Source organism: Bos javanicus, chromosome 20 (genome assembly GCF_032452875.1).
Source record: "Bos javanicus breed banteng chromosome 20, ARS-OSU_banteng_1.0, whole genome shotgun sequence".
Taxonomy (NCBI): domain Eukaryota; kingdom Metazoa; phylum Chordata; class Mammalia; order Artiodactyla; family Bovidae; genus Bos; species Bos javanicus.
In genome coordinates, this window is record NC_083887.1 from 1003300 (window position 1) to 1024079 (window position 20780).

Here is a 20780-nt window from a genome sequence, read left to right on the forward strand (position 1 = left end):
CATTGACCTTCCCAATTTTTGTACTACTTTTTCTACCCTAAGCTGCTTCTAACGTAGAACAGTCAAATCCCATCTCCTTCATAACACTGACTTTTTGAACAGATCAGGGCAGTTATCTTGTAGAATGTTCACAGGATTTACTTGTTTTCTCCTGGGTTTATTTAAAAACTTGCTCCCCTATCCTGTATACTTCCTCAAAATCAGAAGCAAGCTCTAGCTATTAGATTTAGAATAAGCATATTTAGTCAATGCTTTGAATTTTATGTTTTTTCACATCAGGAATGTGATCATTCTAACCTCATAATGTTATATGGATTAAATAAGATGGCCTATATCATTACTAAAATGGCATCTAATGCATAACAGGGAAAGAAGAGAGATTCTCAATCTCAGCAGTAACAACATTTTGGGCTGGGTAATTCTTTGTTCTGGGAGCTGTTCTATACATTGTAGGTTGTTCAGCAGAACTCCTGACTTCTAGTCATTATATGTTGTCAGCATCCTGCAGTTGTAATAAGGAAGGACGTCTCCAGACATCGCCAGGGGTCCTCTGGCAGGAAAAACTGGTCCCAGTTCAAAACCACTATATTTGATGAGTAAGCACTACAAGTGTTTACTATTAGTATCATGCTTTGCACAAGGCTTTGAGAGTAACAGTTAGATGGAATGCAATTCCTCATTCAACATACTCATAGTTCTGGGGATAGACAATCAGGCAAATAAGAAATTGAAATATGGCATAAAGGCTATGATACGGGCCAACATGTGTAGTCATGAGGGAAGGAGCACCTCACTGAATCTGGGCAAGGGTCTTCATGGAGAAAGAGAGAATTCCTCTCAGCAGAGACCTGAAGGATAGAATTCTCTCCCTTTTCCCCATAATCCCTGAAAGAGATGACACCAATAATGACCATCTCAAATGAAAATAAACATTACAAAAATGTTACAATTTTCAGCCTCCTTTTTAGAGTATGATCCATAAAGATTATTCTACTATGAAATACAGAGACAGAGGTAAATTAAGCCAGCAGTTGGGAAGATCCCCTGGAGAAGGGAATGGGAAATCCACTTCAGTGGATTCCAAGTATTCTTGCGGGAAAATCCCACGGACACCAGAAGAGCCTGGTGGGCTACAGCCCATTAGGTCACAAAGAGTCGGACATGACTGAGCAACAAACACTTGACTTTCACTTCCTTTCAAAGACTAGGGATGCGATGGCACAAGCAGCCATCTGCCTCTTCCGTTATTAACAGCAAATACACTGGGGGCAGACTGGACATCCCAAACCTGATCATCACTAGTCAAGACGCACTAGCCATCTCTCTCTCTCTCTCTCTCACACACACACACACACACACACACACACACACCCCGATGCTGAAAGGCCTTCAGTGAGGGAGCCCGTCCAGCTGTGCATACTAGTCCAGCTGCCTCTACTTCCACTCTTCTTCTTGACCAAGTGTTTTTCCACTCATTTGCAACAGAAGTCAGAGATGATCTGCTGTTCGCTAAGCCTGTTTCTCCTACTTACAGCACGTATAGCTCAACAGTTTTCTCAGCCTTCCCTGTGGCCATGTGGCTGAGTTTCAACCCAAGGCATCTAACAGCAGAAGTAATATGTAGTCTTTCCAGTTCTTTCCCATGTAAACCTCCCACTCGCAGTCTTCCCTACTGTTTTCCCGTCCAGTGGCTTGATGCAGACAAATAATGGTACCTCAGAAGCCAAGATTTAGAAATGGCAGAGTGGAGAAGCAGAAGGAGTCCTTGTCTTGAAGTCTCCCCTTGGAGGAGCAAAGCCCAGCAACCAGGAATGCCCACACTGGGTTTGCTATGAATGAGAAGTAAACTTCCACCCTGTAAAGCTGTGAAATTTGAGTGTTTATCTAGTACAACAGCTAGATGACCTTCCTAATACAGCAAAGGAGAGAAACAGCCAGGCTTACCCTACAACTGTAATCCTCTTAGTCCCCCAGACATGCAAGATATTTCAGCCATACTCACCAAGCCAAAGAAAAGTGCCTTTTTCTAGACTATTCCACCGATATTCCCCAGAGTTCAGTGGGTATGTGAGAGGCTGTTTGCAGGGCCATTGCTAAAGATCACACTTCATCTCATGTCTGCAGCACAGAAATATGAAAGGAGGTGGGCTTTGATGTCAGACAGATGTGGCTTTGAATCTTGGCTCCCTCTCGCAATCCTTTGGCTTCATCGCCCTCAGCCTCTGTTTCTTCATCTACACAATGAGGGTAATCACACCTCACAGGAATTTTGTGGGGATACAATAACAGATAGTACGTAATGTACTGGCCCAATTCCCAGCATGTCCAAAGTACTCTATTAGTTCCTTCCCAGCAACCATGAAATTAATGAATTGGGAATTTATTTACACTTCTAATCAGAAGAATAAGCAAGAAGTGGCCTCATGACAAAGGATTTTGTATTTATTCATCCATATAAACGTTGAGTACTTCATACAAAGGAAGCAAGTTCAACAAATACTTTATTTTTTTCCTTGGTCTAAATAAGGAGAAGAGTTAAAATTTTAAGAAATGAAGCCCTGGTGGCTAAGACAGTAGAGAATTTGTCTGGAATGCAGGAGACCTGCGTTTGATCCCTGGGTCAGGAAGATGCCCTGGAGAAGGGAATGGCAACTCACTCCAGTATTCTTGCCAGGAGAATTCCATGGACAGAAGAGGTGGTGAGCTACAGTCCGTGGGGTCACAAAGAGTTGGACACAACTGAGCGACTAACACTGTCACTGTCAAAGGTATAAACAGTGGCAACATTCTTTTTTTTTTTTTTTAATCTATTTTCCCTTGTAAGAAATTAATGTCCTATTTTCAAACCAACAACAGTGGAACATATGTTGACCTTTGACCTGGAAGGAAAACAATGAATGAGACAGTTCATACCACAGAGTGGGGAGTAAGGATTTTGCTGGGTAATGTCCCTTCCCTTTCTCAGGTCACCCCACATAGAATGACTCCAAGGGAAAAGAAGGCAAATCACAAAGCTAACCAGTTGTTGGCAGGCCCATCGCTAGAGACAAGACAGGTAAATTGGGAACATCCTTCCAGGTAAGTTGGAGGAGCAGTGAGCTGCTACAGCCTCGCCCCCTGAATGAAGAAGGAGGCTGAAATATCAGGTCAACCGGGATACAGAAGGAAGCATAGAAAGAGCCGCCCACCAGCGCGACTGAGTGCTCTTGGGGACAATCCCCTCTCCAACGGCACAAAGCAAATATCCAGATGCTATGAGCTGCCAGATGTGATTAACCAAGGAAAGGTGAGGCTGCCCACTCAACTATCTGAGGAGACTCCTCATCACGGTGACCCAAGAGTTTTCTGCAAAAGCATTAACAGAACAAATGGAGGCTCCATCCATCTCCCATCTCCACTCCCTTTCATTCTCTCCCTCTGACAGAGTCAGAACAGTGGGCTATTTTTAAACCACTGGCAACACAATCTCTCCTGGAAGTATGGGGGCTTCCTGACATGGGCTGATGCTCCCTCAGAGGAGGCGCAGGCCCACCCCGCCTGTCCGTCTTCTCCCAGGTTAGGGGGACAGAGAGGCCTGAAAGACAGGGCCTGAGGAGGGAGCCTGCCCCCCTGCACAGGAACAGGGAGCATCTGATGCTGGTCTCCACGGCAGGGATAACCAACTGTGGTTATCCCACACATATATTCAATGAACTTCTTCACCCACTAGAGGGAAGGCTGAGGCTTGGGCAGGAACCAGCCCCACGCACAGCTACCCAGAGACAGCTCAAGGCCAGGAGGCAGAAGAACAAGCTCCAGATGCCAATTCTAGCATCTTTTAAAGAAAAAAAAGATTAAGTGGATCTCAGTGTCTCTTTAGCAGGCATCCAATATGCTCTAAATATAATAGCAAACATTTTATTAAACATTGGAGCTTCTTCTTTTTTTTTTTTTTCCTTAGAGAGGCCACAATGAAGCCAATTTACAAACAAATAAGGCTTTTCAAGAAAGGGGGCTGTGTGTACTTACAATCGCTCCAGCTGCTTCAGATCCTGGAAGGCACCTCTCTCGATGACGCTGACCTGGTTGTCTTCCAGATGCCTGGAACCAAAGAGGTAGCATTGGTCAAGGAAGAACGAGGCTCACGGATTCTCGTACTAGGCTTAGGGCCATGTGGGCATGGTCACTCAGCCCCTCCCGTGACCCTCTGATGCCCACCCCTCCCCCGCAGCCGGGATCAGTCTGGTGGGACAAGATACTTCACATCCCAGCTTGGTGCCACGGTAACCAGGGTTTCGCCGCCTGCACACTTCTACCTGACAGATTGGTTTCCATGCCTCTATTTTAAGAATGTTCTCAGCAAATGTCCTCCCCTCTCTAAGCACTGCAGGATGTTATACAGAAAAAGAAGAGGTAAAAGCTGCTTCTTATAAAAAAAAAAAAAAAAAAAACACACATATATTCAGCATCTCTTCCCTCGGAGCTCCCTCCTCCGAAGATTCAAAAATACTTCATTGAAAGGGCTTTCTCTGCTCACTTCGTCTCTGGGTCACCTCGAAGAAAGGCTGAAGCTACCGTTGGGTGTGCCTCCGGTGCCTCCCTGTGCCAGGAAGTCCACCTGCCCCGGGCCCGTCTGCTCCCAACGTGAAGGCGATGGTCACAAAAGCTAGGTCTCCCCAGTCACGAACTCTACCCATCTCCAAAGCCCTTCATGCAGATGATTAAAAGTTTGATTCATGCATGTGGCATATCCTGAGAATTGAATGTACAATGAAACATTTGTTCCCCTAAACTTAAAAAAAAAAAAAAAAAAGGCAGCTTAAAATGAATTAGCTGAACAGTAGGGAAGAGAAGAGATGAGGCTGCTCTTTCCATCCACAGCTGCCCCTGGTGGTCGAATGGGACTTCGCGAGGATGCAATTGTGGCTGAAGATGTTTCTTTGGAAGGTGAGAGTTTTCAAAGGGCTGTATGTTCCTCTGGATGAGGCAGAAGGAGAGGCGCCCTGAGGCACCTGAAGGAGAAGCAGAAGGAAGGAAGAATAGCCTTGGAGAAGCTTGGTTTTCACTTCAAAAATGACTCCATGCATGCCAGCCCTCCACCTCTGAGATATTTCATAACCCTCTGCACTTCTCAGGCTTAACACTCAGGGCTTTGTGTTTATTTCCAAGTAATCTTCCTCACAATGCCTAAGAACAAAGAAGGTAAGGTCTGCCGTTCATCTTCACAGTCCCAGCCCTAACACAGGTTCCCAGCACAGCAGCCACTTCACAGACTTAGTGTATGAATAAAACACTCAAGAGGACCTTGGGCACACACTGATTTTACATCAAAGAGAAGGCTAGTCCAGGACACATGAAGTTTCTGACTACCAGAGTGATGGAGCTATTTGCTTTGGGTTCAATGATATTTTACATGTTTGTGAAATTGTTGCAAACAATTAAAATTCAGGATAGCATACACACATATACACACCCTACAAAAGAAACCCTTTTAGGAAAATCAGCTTATATTTTCCAATTTGAACAGCTGGGGCTTCCCTTGTAGCTCAGCTGGTAAACAATCCGCCTGCAATGCAGGAGACCCCAGTTTGATTCCTGGGTTGGGGAAGATCCCCTGGAGAAGGGATCAGCTACCCACTCCAGTATTCCTTGGCTTCCCTGGTGGTTCAGACTGTAAAGAATCTGCCTGCAATGCAGGAGACCTGGGTTTGATCCCTGGGTTGGGAAGATCCCCTGGAAAAGGGAAAGGCTACCCACTCCAGTATTCTTGCATGGAGAATCCCCAAGGACAGAGGAGCCTGGCGGGCTACAGTCCATGGGGTCACAAACAGTCAGACACAACTGAGTGACAAAGCACAGCACAGCACACGAACAGCTGGCCAGAATCCTCATCCACTGGGATTCACACATTGATGTTATTCCTGACCCTGTAGGCTGGCCTCATATAGGCTCCTTGCTTAAAATGCATGGGCTCCAAGGAGTAGAAAGGCTAAGCTTAGACTCGTCTGAGGAGAAATTATGCATATAATGCCACATGGTATGCTCTCCCTCCCAGTCTGGTGTGCTTCTCAAATTTGGTTGAGAATCCCTTTCCAGCTTTTTCACTAACTGAAGGTGTGATACTGGACTGTCTAGTCAACCTCTCAGAGACTCAGCTTCCTCATTTGTAAAATCACACACACACACAAAGTCCTTGTGAGATTAAAAGTGGAAAAAGTGTATAAATGATCTTGCCCAGGATCTGGAGTACAATCAGAGGCTTAATAAATGTTCTTTTCCTTCCCTTCTCTTTCTTTCCCATCCTGCCACACGGCAAGGAGGGCCTTGGAATACTAATAGACTCACTAGCGCCTCTGGCTAAACGGGGACCAGTGCAGTGTGAGTTACCGAGGGTTTGTCCAGCTGGGCTTTTACTGTCAATCAATCCATCACCGAGTCTGCTGTCACTACCTCTCAGTCGTTACAAGGAGCAACACTAAGGTGGCTGAGTGTCACGTTCCCTCAGGGTTTCTAAAGGAGTCTAACTCCAACCTCCCATGAGGAATCTCTTAGTTCTGTCCTAATTACTCTAACACTACCAGTTTATTTCAGAGAGGGAACTAGAAGAGACGGTTGGATACCTACCCCTTCTCCTCCCTGGTCACGCCCTAGCAGGCTCAGTTTTACAGTAAGTTCTCTACACACAAACCTTCAAGTTGTAAACTTTCAAACGTGCGGACATGTGTTCGTATGTCCAGTCACATGAGGCGGGAGTGAAACGGCAGCGTGCCCTCCACCTCCTGTTGCCGATGGTCCTCCAGCTCTACCATCCCCCTCCTCTCCCTCTTCCCGTCAGTAACTCTTCTTGCTCGTTCACCTGATGCCAGTCGCTGTATGCCAGATGCTGCACTGTACACTGTGCTTTTCAAGGAGTATACTGTAAGATTAAACATGTTTTCTTTATTTTTTGTCTGTCATGTATTATTTGTGTGAAAACTATTATAAACCTATTACAGTGCAGTACTATATAGCTGATTCTGTTAGTTGGGTACCTAGACCAACTTTGTTGGTGTGTGCTAGGCCACTTCAGTTGTGTCCGACTCTGCCACCCTACGGACTATAGCCCACCAGGCACCTCTGTCCATGGGATTCTCCAGGCAAGAGCACTGGAGTGGGTTGCCACGCCCTCCTCCAGGGCATCTTCCCAGTCCACAGATTGAAGCTGAGTGTCTACCTCTCCTGCACTGGCAGGCGGGTTCTTTTTCTTTTCATTTACTTGGCTGTGCTGGGTCTTAGTTAAGGCATGTGGCATATGGGATCTAGTTCCCTGACCAGGGATCGAACCCGGGCTACCAGCATTGGGAGTGCAGAGTCTCGGCCACTGACCAGGAAAGTCCCAGCAAGCAGGTTCTTTATCACCAGCACCACCTGGGAAGCACAAGCAGGGCTTACAAACGTGCTCTTGGAACAGAACTTGTTCTTATGTAGGGGAGTGGATAACTCACTTGGAGAAGGAAATGGCAACCCACTCCAGTGTTCTTGCCCGGTGAATCCCAGGGATGGGACAGCCTGGTGGGCTGCCGTCTATGGGGTCGCACAGAGTCGGACATGACTGAAGCGACTTAGCAGCGGCAGCAGCAAACTTACTATACTGTCTTCATCGAGAAGCGTCCTTGACTCTGGGTTACCTATGGGGTTCAGCCAGAGGAAGGAGATGAGTGGCTGGAAGAAGAGTGAGGGAGGTGGGGAGATTGATTCCAACTCCCCCTCAGCCAGATCATTCCAAGTTGACTGTGTTTCTCTACCTAAGAGCCCAAGTGCTAACTGGCAGTCCTTCCTTTGCAGGGCTCAGGTAACCACTTCCTCCCACTGTTCCTTGAGGCTCAAAGGATGCTAGTGATGGCTGCTAGCCCCAGGGAGCTGCACCAACTCATCCTGGTTTCTCTTAACCTCACCCACAGTTTTGCAAACAAATCTTCATTGATCTCTCCTCCTGTGTCCTCCTGGGATCCTGAGTGGTAAGGTAGTTTGGGCCTCTTCTGGACCTTCTTCCTAGACCTTTCAGGATCCAGCCTAGTACCTGGTTTTTAAAGGCTCAATAAATAACCAAGGTGTGATGAATCAATGAATCACTGAAGGAGTGTGCTGCGAACCTCCTGCCTAGACTTCCAGGCAGTTGAGGAGAGCGCACTAACCGTTGCTATCACTCTCATTTCCCTGACCAGCTACAGGAGCCAGGGGATCCAGGCAAGGCTGGACACCCAGAAGGGCTGACTGTGGCTTGAATCTGTTCTGAATAAGAGGGACACGGGTTGTGTTCATCTCCGGCTCTTTCGGCATTGTTATTTTTTTAGTTTTAACATTGGATCAGAATCGGAAATTGCCCCCACGTGATGATGGCTGGGGTGGAGTTTAACTATTTTATTAACCCCATTTGGGATAAAGCTGGTTCCCACATTGTGGGCATAGCAGAGCTCTTGCAACAGACTACTAAGAAAGAGAATATAATTGATAACACCAGAAGAGACCTTTGCCTATTCCCGCCCCTTGGAGGAAACAACTGTTATAGGCAATGCTTGTATCTTCTCCTTGAACATACTTTTTTGGGGAAAATTGCCTCTAGATGAAGCCAAAGTTCCCCAATCTCCATTTTATCTGCTTTCGTCCATTCACCTGCACTCTATTAACAGTTCTGCATGGAAATGGATGGTAGGCTCAAATTATTCAAGACGATTGAGTCTTTTCTGGCTCACAATAAACTGTAAATAAGAAACAGATACAGGGAATATGCCAAGGTGTGATGAAAGTTTTTCAAAAAAGATAGTTGTCTAGGTTACTCAGCTAAAAAGAATAGATTGAGAGGAAATATGGTTTAAACGTCAGGATATTTTATTGGTGTGAGTTAGAAAACATTTCAGCTATTCCACGCAGCAGATTCTTTCACACTAATAAAGGGCCACTTGAATGGATTGTCTTTGAGCTGCTAAGGAAGATAATGAAACACAGTGCATTAACAGAGTCTAGGAGGTGAGGGGAGGGGGGGATTTTGGCACAGCTTATCAAAATAAGAAGAATGTACCAATTAACTGCAAAGATAAACTGTGGTCAAAGGAAACTTGTAGATCATCCAGAGGATATTAATATGATCTTTTGTGATTATTTTAAACTTTCTATTTGCAGACAGCAGATATGGAAATTGGAATTTTTATTACATCTTTCTGATGTAATGGTAAGAAAATCAAAGCATTATTTTTGACTTTGTTAGAAAAATGAAGCATTAGCTGTGATTTCTGACTTGTATGAAAGGAAATCTCCCACAGATGCAAGAGAAAGAAATGGAAAAAATAGAGGAATGTCTCTTCTTTAAGCTGGTAAATGATCTGGAATCAGCAGTTTACTGCCTATACCTCTTTAATAAAAATCACCTTAACACTGAGCCATGAAACTCCCCCACCTTTATCCCAATCTCAATTCTGATCCACACACTTGTCAGAGCTGCCAGTCATTTGACAGACACATGACTGCTTGGGGCAAAAGAAAGACTTGGCAGAGGGTAGGGCCTTCCCCCCCGGGGATGGTGGGAGGATGGTATACTGGCCCAAGGCCAGAGAACATGTGGAGGGAGCAGTACCTGCTAGCTGGAGGCCCAGTGCTTGGGTCCCAGCACCCCGCCCCCTGGTGCTCGGGGGAGCTCGGCTCAGTCACCTGCATGCCAATGCTGCATTTATAAATGGCTAGGCTATTACCTTGCTGGTTTCCCGAACTTTCTATAACATAAACGAACAGAGGCACTGCATGGAGGTTAGAAAGCACACATTCTGGCTTCTGAGTCCCCCTCCTTCCGTTCCCTGCTCTGCAGAGTTGGGACCACTTAAGCTATCTGTGCCTCTGTTTCCTCTGGGCAGATAAGCATTAGTAACTATGTAACAGAGCTTAGTCTGTGGAAGGCATCATAGATACATCAGTTATTATCATCATCATATTTACTTCTCAATCAGGAAAACATGAAAAAACAATGCAAGTGATGTTCCACAGGCTTCAGTGAGAATAAACAGACTGTTTACGAATACATCAAAACCATAAGGTATTACGAGGGTTAGGACTTCTAACTACTTATGAGTCAAACTGTATGTTCCCCAAATTCATATGTTGAAGACTTAATTTCCAATAAATCAGAATGTGGCCTTATTTGGATACAGGGTCTTTACTGAGTAGTCAAGTTAAAATGAGGTCATTACATGATTGCCCTGGCGGTCCAGTGGTTAGGACTCCGTGCTTCCAAGGCAGGGGGCATGGCGTGGCCAATGGGCCAAAGAACTAAATAGACATTTCTCCAAAGAAGACATACAGATGGCTAACAAACACATGAAAAGATGCTCAACATCACTCATTGTCAGAGAAATGCAAATCAAAACCACTATGAGGTACCATTTCACGCCAGTCAGAATGGCTGCAATCCATAAGTCTACAAGCAATAAATGCTGGAGAGGGTGTGGAGAAAAGGGAACCCTCTTACACTGTTGGTGGGAATGCAAACTAGTACAGCCACTATGGAGAACAGTGTGGAGATTCCTTAAAAAACTGGAAATAGAACTGCCTTATGATCCAGCAACCCCACTGCTGGGCATACACACTGAGGAAACCAGAAGGGAAAGAGACACGTGTACCCCAATGTTCATCGCAGCACTGTTTATAATAGCCAGGACATGGAAGCAACCTAGATGTACATCAGCAGATGAATGGATAAGAAAGCAGTGGTACATATACACAATGGAGTATTACTCAGCCATTAAAAAGAATACATTTGAATCAGTTCTAATGAGATGGATGAAACTGGAACCTATTATACAGAGTGAAGTAAGCCAGAAAGAAAAACACCAATACAGTATACTAACACATATATATGGAATTTAGAAAGATGGTAACAATAACCCTGTGTAAGAGACAGCAAAAGAGACAGTGATGTATAGATCAGTCTTATGGACTCTGTGGGAGAGGGAGAGGGTGGGGAGATTTGGGAGAATAGCATTGAAACCTGTATAATATCATGTATGAAACGAGTCACCAGTCCAGGTTTGATGCACGGTACTGGATGCTTGGGGCTGGTGCACTGGGACGACCCAGAGGGAGGGTGGGGGTGGGGAGGAGGGAGGAGGATTCAGGATGGGGAACACGGGTATACCCGTGGCGGATTCATTTCGATGTTTGGCAAAACTAATACAATATTGTAAAGTTTAAAAATAAAATTAAATTAAAAAAAAAAAAAGTTAGGTCATTAGGATGAACCCTAATCCAATCTGACAAGTATCCTTATACAAAGGAGAAATTTGGCCACAGAGATAGACATGCATAAAGGGAAGACAATGTGGAGAGACCTGGAAACAACTGTCTCAAAGCCAGAAAACTCCTAAGGCCACCAGACGTTAGAAGAGAGGCCACACTAGACCCTTCCTCCACAGTCCATGACAGAAGCTTACTCTGCCAGCACCTTGATTTTGGACTTCTCATCTCCAGAAATGTGAGACCGTAAACTTCTGTTGTTTAAGTCACCTAGTATATGGTGCTTCCCTGGTGGCTCAGACAGTAAAGAATCTGCCTGCAATGCAGGAGACATGGATTCGATCCCTGAGTCGGGAAGATCCCCTGGAGAAGGGCATGGCAACCCACTCCAGTATTCTTGCCTGGAGAGTCCCACGGACAGAGGAGACTGGAGGGCTACAGTCTATGGGGTTGCAAAGAGTGGGGCATGACTGACAGACTTTGTAACAGCAGCCCTCAAAAACTAATACACTATTCACTCCCTAGTTTACAGACAAGAAAACTGAGGCCCAGAAGCGTACAGTGATCTGCTCAAGGTCACGTGGGTAGTAAATTCCAAGTCAGGACCAGAACCTACTATTTCTGGCCTGTAGAATAAAATGCACTGTATTAAGGGCTGGTAGTAAAAAGAACGAGGTGGCTTTAGATACCAAGACTTTAGCTACAACTTCTAGTAAAAATCTGCCAGTAAAGATTCCAGGACATAACAAACATCAGGCTGCACTCTTGGTCTGGAACCTCACTTACAGGTCAAAATCACCTTCTGAGTCAGGAAGGAAAGAGGTCCAATGGCTCTTCTCTGGTACTTCTGATCATCTGAGATCCATCAGTGGACATGCATTTAGGTAGCTTCTTATCATTCATATTTAGGGGTGGGTGAAAGTGTCCGACATTCAGCAATGAGGCCTAACATTTCTTGCTCCCCCGCTGCAGCAGTGTCCATCTCAAGTCTTCCTACCTGTCTGTGCAGCTGCAGGTGTTCAGTAAGTGCCCTGACCCTGTCTGACTCCCCACTCCTTCCTCCCCTTCTCTCCATTAAGCAACAAGATAAATAACTTTTGTCCAGACTGATGTTTTTTTTTCTTTTCAGCATGAAAAATTTATAAATCTATTGCAGGAAAGCCCAGAAAGCATTTAATAAAACAGAAAGCTTTGTTGAATTATCCTAACAAAATGTCCAATTTAAAATTAGTGTAATACTCTTACATAAAATAATAATTGGTCTTATATCAAGTAACAGAACAGTAAAAAATGCCCACTTTAATAAGATGATGATAAAAGACATGAGATAAGGAGGTTAATATATGGTCGGCCTTCTTCTGTTTATCACTGGACAATGTATTCAACGAAACGGAAGTCCTAGGATAAGTTTTGAGAGCCTATTCTTCTATGTGCAGATATTTTCAGTTGTTGAAATTCATGTAGTAAGTTGAAGTTTTATGGCTACATTATAGCTATTTTTGGATCAACAACATTCTGGTTATACTGTATTAATTATTCTAAAAATATCAAAATAAGAACAGTTGTTGATTAATTCTAATTTACTCACAATTTCCTTAAATCTACTTAAAAGTCAATGAATTCTTACTTTTTCCATTCTCTATGCACCCGTTACATTTTTTTTCCTTTTTTCGGGAAGAGCTCATGTTTCTTTTTAGTACTTCCCTTTTTCCAGGTGTCGTGCTAAAGAGGTATGTGTTGTTCCACTTAGTCCTCGCAACTTCAGAACATAGACAAGGGTTTGCTCTTTAATGCACAGGCTGGAGAAGACATCATAACCTCTACAGAAGGGAAGCATGGTGAGCCAACATGACCCTGCTGCCATCCTAAAAGCTGGGCACAATGGTTTATTCATGGATCGCCTTCTGTTTTCCCTGTCACTAGAACAGACTTCTTCCATCAGTCTAGTCCAGCCCACAGCACAGAGACACAGAACGAGACAGCTGAGGAAGGAAACCCGGGTATGCAACGCAGGGCTTTCTGCTGCAGAAGGCTGAGTTCTAGTTGCCCAGCGCTGGAAGGTGTGATGTCAGGGCAGTGGGACATTTCACGAGGCTGAAGAGCTGAGGGTGAAAATGCACTGGAGAGCCTCATGCTACTTACAAGACGCGGAGGTTCTTAAGTCCAGCAAAATCCGTCTTGGTGATCCTAGTGATATTATTTCTGTCCAGGTCACTGCAATAGAGAACAAATTTGGGTCAGTTTTTTGCAGGTTACAATTATGGTCGATTTAACCCAGACTGGCTCAGGCTGGAGGAAGGCACTTTCAATGATTAATGATATTCCCTAGAGCATGCCCAACCAGGCTGAAGGACACTGTATGGAGTAAGCTAGCCATTATGTACTCTTGCCTGGAAAATCCCATGGACGGAGGAGCCTGGTAGGCTGCAGTCCACAGGGTCGCTAAGAGTTGGACACGACTGAGCGACTTCACTTTCACTTTTCACTTTCATGCATTGGAGAAGGAAATGGCAGCCCACTCCAGTGTTCTTGCCTGGAGAATCCCAGGGTCAGGGGAGCCTGGTGGGCTGCCGTCTATGGGTCGCACAGAGCCGGGCACGACTGAAGCGACTTAGCAGCAGTAGCAGCCATTATGTACGCAGTAGAGCCTGGTATGTTCAGCTGCCTGGCTTCTGTTGCCCCTTCTTCAGATAACAAATTTTTCTTTGGAAGCTTCCCGGCCCTGATATAATACAAGTGAGGCTGATCCCTCTTCCCAGCTCTAAGGATGGGCACTTGATCCAGGCCAGGCTTACAAGCATATTAACTCCCTGTGACCACAGTAACTGTTTCAGAAGTACATGTGTGACTCAAATTCCCAATAGCTTTCTCTCCACTGCAGCTGCCAGAAGCCATTGAGCTGTACCATGAAGAGAGAACTTTCCAGATGCAGATGAAAAGAGCCTGGTTCCTGGTGCTTATCCTGTGAGTAGCTGGATCCACCCATGCCTGATACCAGATCCCTCTGTATTTTGAGATTATGTGAGCCAATCTATCTTTTCTCCCTTATATTTTGTCCTAAATCAGTTTGAATTGAATTTTCTATCACCTGAAATCAAAAGAATCTTGACTACTTTGGTACCCATCCAGGTACTTGCTGATTTGCCAGCTAATCTGCAGACTCTCTGAGGGCAAAGACCATATCTCATTTAACTCCATAACCCAACATAGCAGAACATATGCCTGGCAAAAGTAATCTCAAACAACAGGTAAAGACAGCTACATGGACTACTCTGGCCCCAGCTTGTAGGCTGAAGCTCCTGAAAAAGGTCCCAAAGAGAAGAATGTACCATGGAAGAGCTCCAAGCATTATGTAGTATTGGTGTCAGGGAGAAGGAGGCCCCTTAGGTGGCAGAAAACCAAGATTAGGGAAAAGTCAAAGTCAAGAATGAACCTGTTAACAATCGTATAAATATCGTGTCCACTAAAATTATCTAAGAAGATAGGATTTTTTTAAAAAAGACCATGGATAATATGTTACAGTTCTTAATAATGAAGCCTGAGCAATTAATTCTTATTTACCATGCCTTACTGATGAGAAACTTTTCAGGATTTTGGCCAAGTTGGAATCTCAACAAGGTATTTATAAATTGGCTTTGCATCCCTCCAGAACACTCAGGTACTGAGAAGCCATTTTCCCAGTGGCAGATCCCATCCATATATTCATGAATTCTTTTTTTCTCCTAGTCAGGTTCTAAATCTTGCTATTATGCCTCAGAAAGACCAGTGAGTTCTCAAGTTGCATAAAGTGACAAGGGAAACAATTTTCATATTCTAGCACTTTGTATAAGGAAAAATCAAGTTTGAGGAGGGATTACTCTTCTAATTTAAAGAATCATGTGCTGTGCTATGCTTAGTCGCTCAATCATGTCCGATTCTTTGTGACTGTAGCCCGCCAGGCTCCTCTGTTCAAGGGATTCTTCAGGCAAGAATACTGGAGTGTGTTGCCATGCCCTCCTCCAGGGTATCTTCCCAACCCAAGGATCGAACCCAGGTCTCCCACATTGCAGGTTCTTTACCATCTAAGCCACCACAGAAGCCCACTGAAATAAAAATGAAATGACTCCTTAGGCCACCTCCCTGGGGAACCACCTCCCTCCCTCATCCAGCTTTCCTCTATCTAAAGTAACAATCATTTAGGCCATTACAGAATATTGAGCAGAGTTCCCTGTGCTATACAGAAGGTCTTTGCTGGTTATCTATTTTATTTTACATTTTTATGGTTATCTATCTTCAGTTCAGTTCAGTCACTCAGTCGTGTCCGACTGTTTGCAATCCCAAGGACTGCAGCATGCCAGGCCTCCCGGTCCATCACCAACTCCCGGAGCCTGCTCAAACCCATGTCCATTGAGTCGGTGACGCCATCCAACCATCTCATCCTCTACCACCCCCTTCTCCTCCTGCCTTCAATCTTTTCCAGCATCAGGGTCTTTTCCATGAGTCAATTCTTTGCATCAGGTGGCCAAAGTACTGGAGCTTCAGCTTCAGGATCAGTCCTTCCAAGGAATAATCAGGATTGATTTACTTTATGATTGACTGGTTTAAATATCCTGAATATTCCTTGGAAGGACCGACACTGAAGCTGAAGCACCAATACTTTGGCCAACTGATGCGAAGAGCCAACTCATTGGAAAAGACCCTGATGCTGGGAAGGACTGAAGGAGGGAGGAGAAAGGGATGACAGAAGATGAGATGGTTGGATGGCATTACCAACTCAATGGACAGAAGTTTGAGCAAACTCTGGGAGATAGTGAAGGACAGGGAAGCCTGGTGTGCTGCAGTTCATAGGGTCACAGAGTCAGACATGACTGAAAACAACAAATTTAAATACAGTAATGTGTATACATTAATTCCAGCCCCTCCTCTGAGAAAAGTAAAGTAACAAAGTTTGTTCTTAAATAGCTTGTGATGGAGAAAGGCTGTATTTAGACTTTTCAGACTAAGCTGAGGCTCGCCAAGGAAGAGCAAGAGTTACACAGGGAAATAAAGAACAGTTGTTCGTGCGAGGACTGGACACTAGCACACAGACAGGCATGAGGGTGTGCTCATCCTCACCCCGAGTTCCTTCTTCCCTCCCATCTCAACGGAATGGGTGCCTGGGGACCGTGACCACTGTGAATGTGGCAGTGCAACCAAGGCTTTAATTACCAGGACACAGCATGGCATCTCAGCAGCCTGCGTTACTGGCTGTGGCACTGGTATTTCCAATTAACATTTATTTATGAAGGGGCACAAAGTGTGTGGCTGAAATGCTGAGGACTTGGGGACAAGAGTTCAGGTGGGGACTGTGGGGTTGGCTCAGGCACAGAGTCAGTGTCTGGGAGGCCAAGCTTCAGAGGGAAGCAACCATGAGTTTGAATGCCTGTACTGCCATGTACTAAGTGACTTATAGGCAGTTCATGTCATCTCCAAGGCTCAGTTTCTCCATCAACAAAATGAGGGGGACAGTCTCAACCTCAAGAGTTTTCATGATGGTTAAATGAGATGATGCACACACAGTGCTTATGAGGCACTTGTTAAATACTCAATCCTGAAACCTGTCGGTACTATAATTAGTTGAATCACATCCCCCAACCCTCCCATTCTCTCAGCCTCCCCCGACAAACTTCCACTCTGAAATTTCAGCACACCGAGAGCAGAGGACTGTCCCAGCCCAAATTATGTGCCTTAGAGATGAATCCTGGGATTGCCCAAGAGACTCTGCTGGTGTGCTCTTTTCCATTAGGGGAAAAGTGGGGTGCACTTTATGGCTAATAAATATTAACAGAAAGACAGGACCCAGAGTGGTCCCCTCCAGCTGCCCCTCCCTTGCAGCCTGCCTATGACACCTAATTCTCTGGTATCTGGCTGCAGACAGAGGGTAGGGAGAGAGCTGAGTTGTTCATCTGCCCCCAACGCTCTACCCTGCCTAATGCACACACTTCCACAGGTCAGACAGCACACAGGCTTGAGGAGGCACAGGTCAGGGTTCAAGTCTCTCTCCCATTCCCCACTCCGAGCTATATGAGTTTGAGTACCTTACTTAAACTCTCTGAGCCTCCACGTTTTATGTAACCCTCTCCTACTTGCAACTTCCCCAGTGGCTCAGTGGTAAAGAATCCACCTGTAACACAGGAGCCTCAGGAGACACAGATTCGATCCCTGGGTAGGGAAGATCCCTTGGAGGAGGGCATGGCAACTCACTCCAGTATTCTTGCCTGGAGAATCCCATGGACAGTGGAGCCTGGGAGGCTCTACTGTCCATGGGCTCACAAACAGTTGGACACGACTAAAGCAACTTAGCACATAAGCATGCTCCTACTTGAAGATCTCGAAACTGTGAGGAGGACAGAGCCTGGACTACCAGCTTCTTGGCTGAAAATGGGAACGAAGGAAACTGATGCTGAGAAAAGGCTGCCCTGCCTCACATGCTCATTCCATCCTCAGCCCAGTCATCCCGCGCCAGGCTCCTCTGGACCTTCAGCCATATGTCTCAGCCTTCAGCTTTGTTCTTTGAGGAAATCAGTCTACTTTAGCCCAGTATGAGTTCTGGACCATGTGCAGGATGAATGATCCCATCTGGGATGATGCTAGATGGGGACACCATTACAGTGTCTAGGTGGGAGATGGAGAAGTGGGGCCTTCTCAAAACACGTCTACAAAGAGTTTCTTTGATTCCCTTGCCTTCAAGAGATGAAGTCTATGCCCCCTTGCCTTGAACCTGAGCAGGCCTTTGTGACTGTGTAGGCAAACAGGACTATGGCAGGAGTGATGCTGCAGAACTTCTGAGCTAGATCGGAAGAGGCAGTGACTGACTGGCTCCTTCTCTGAGCACTTGCATTAGAGCCTGAGATGCCGTGTGAGAAGATCAGAAGACTCGGAGTCCCCACTGGTGAGATCATGTGAGGGGACCAGAGAGACAGAGAGATCTCTGTGGAGCCCCGGCTGGTCCAGCCCTGGCTGTTTTGAGTCTTTCCTGCTTAAAGGTCAGATGTGTTAAGTGCAGACACCTCTGAGATTCCAGCCCAGCTACCACCTGACTGTAACTTATGAGAAACTCAGATCACCCAGCTGAACCATTCCTGAACTCCGAGTCATAGAAACCATGAGAGACAATACTAAAGCAAGTGTGTATCTTAAGCCATTAAGTTTTAGAGTTACTCATTTTGCAACTATAGAGAGATGGAAGAGAAATATTTAATGTATGAATATTTAATTGACCATAAAAAATGGAACTCCATTTACATGACTTTCAATGGTGTGTCCTTTTGGAGACTTGCCTGTCATTCTTGAGACCCTTGGTCCTGTCATCGTGGCCAGTGATGGCTTAGAAGGGCCAAAGGCACATGTCGTTCTAGGGATGAGGTAAGAACTGGCCCTTCTCTCAGGCTCTGAGAAGTAAAGGCTGCATGATTAGGGTTGCCCATCTCTCTAAGCGGGGCTTAGGATGCCATGGGAATCATCATGATATTATATTAGCAATCAAAAAATGTCATTGCCATTCATTGAACACTGGGGCACAGACTGGGAAGTCATTCACCAAGCCATTTTCCTACGTCTGATGCATACAGACAGGCCTCATTTCACAGCTTCCTGTGCAGGTAGGTGTAACCACGTGACTGCGATTTCATCACTATTACATGAGTGAAAGGGTTAACTGCTCAGTTGTGTCTGACTCTTTGTGACCCCACGGACTAACAGCCCACCAGGCTCCTCAGTCCATGGAATTCTCCAGGCACCAATACTGGAGTGAGTGTCACATGAACAGAAGTAATATATGCCACTTTTAGGCCTGGTCCATAAAACCTCCCACCTCCACATTCTTTATTTTTCCTCATCTTGGACTAGATTCAATCGATCCAGTGGAGAACTCCAAGTGTGGCAGACAGCAAAAGCCCAAGACCCTGAAAAACTGTGGAACACAGACTTTTCTCCCGTCCCTCCGTTTACCCACATTAGATTCAGACATGTTCAAGAAATAACTCTTAAGTGAATGAAACTTTGGGACTTAGAGTCAGGAGCTTTTTATTCTTTGTATTTCCTTCTCTTTGCAACAGTTCTAGAAAGTATGAACTACTACCTTCCTTCAGTAGACAAAATACTAAAGATTAGCTTTTAAAAGAGCTGATATTTGTTGAGCCAAACAATGCACCAAGCTTCCCTGGTAGCTCAGAGGGTAAAGCGTCTGCCTACAATGCGGGAGACCCGGGTTCGATCCCTGGGTCCGGAAGATCCCCTGGAGAAGGAAATGGCAACCCACTCCAGTACTCTTGCCTGGAAAATCCCATGGTAGGCTGGTAGGCTACAGTCCATGGGGTCGCAAAGAGTCGGACACGACTCAGCGACCTCACTTCACTTCAATCCAGTCAGCAATCATACGTAGTAGGTACATTTATTATCCCACTTTTCACATGATAAAGCACCCTAGCTTAGAAGATTTTATCATAAATCAACTTTCCACAAGGTCAAACAAGCAGTAAGTGGCAAGGCTGGGATTTGAACCTAGGCTCCCTGAACGCAGAGATCATGTTTTTAACCATCACATCATGCTGCCCAACTCCAACTAGGATCTAAGCATTTTCTACTTCATCAGGGTGTGTGTGTGTTCAGTGGCATCCAACTCTTTGAAACCCTATGGACTGTAGTCTGCCATGCTCCTCTGTCTGTGGGACTATCCATGCAGGAATACTGGAGAGGGCTGCCATTTACTTCTCCAGGGGATCTTCCTGATTGAACCTGATCCCAGGTTCAATCTCTGGGATCAACCCCAGAGACTGAACCTGCGTCTCTTGCATCTCCTGTGTTGGCAGGCAGATTCTTTACCAATTACACCACCAAGAAAAACTAATGACTAAATAAACAGAACAGACAGAATTTATCACCACACGTCTTAAGGAAAGTGAAGGGATACCCCTAGTGGCTTTGCTGCCCCCCACTCCAGCCAAGACGGTGCACACTTTTATCCCATCTTCCCCTGAGACCTGAGCTGGTGGGAGTGCTGAGCCCCCTTGCAAACTACAGGGGGACATGCGTTCTTGCTGCTCTTGCCCACGTCTGGTTTCTACCATGTTCCGCATCACCCACCATGTTGCTTTTCTATTTAGGCATCACCACGGTAAACCCTTGCATTGTTGCTCCCCACCCCCGTCAGTGACTCATAAAGCCGTGCTGTGACTTGGAGCTCTATGCTGCTTCTCACATCTGTTTGACACCTTGGGTGGGGTGGAGAGGAAGAGTAATTCAGAACAACACTGGAAAGAATGAAACAGTAATGTTCTAGGGCAGACCACTGTCCTTATCTTGGCACGTGTACATCCATCCTTCTTTTGATTAACCCTGTGGCATTCTTGCAGCACTTTCTTTTTGTCATTTGGGGGATGAAGAAAGGAGCAAAACCCAACCCCAGCACAGGGGTGGAGAAACAGGGCTTCAGCTGTAAATTCAGGAGAGGAGCGTTTGAGTCCTCGCTTTCTCACTTCCGGGCTATGTGACTTTGAGAAAGTCACTTGACCTTACTGGGCCTC

The 20780-nt window shown here is 45.5% G+C and overlaps 1 protein-coding gene across 3 annotated transcripts in view; it reads right to left on the reverse strand.

Annotated features, from left to right (window-relative positions):
• The window catches only part of SLIT3 (slit guidance ligand 3), a 764694-nt gene that overhangs the window by 650066 nt on the left and 93848 nt on the right, over positions 1–20780 (reverse strand). For all 3 annotated transcript variants that reach the window (XM_061393171.1, XM_061393168.1, XM_061393169.1), the window contains exons 2-3: positions 13381–13452; positions 4009–4080 (exon numbers count right to left, since the gene is read on the reverse strand). Coding sequence is in view for 2 of the 3 variants with exons in the window: in XM_061393168.1 (XP_061249152.1) it covers positions 4009–4080; positions 13381–13452 (144 nt within the window). In the remaining variant the exon portion in view is untranslated. The remainder of the gene's footprint in view (positions 1–4008; positions 4081–13380; positions 13453–20780) is intronic.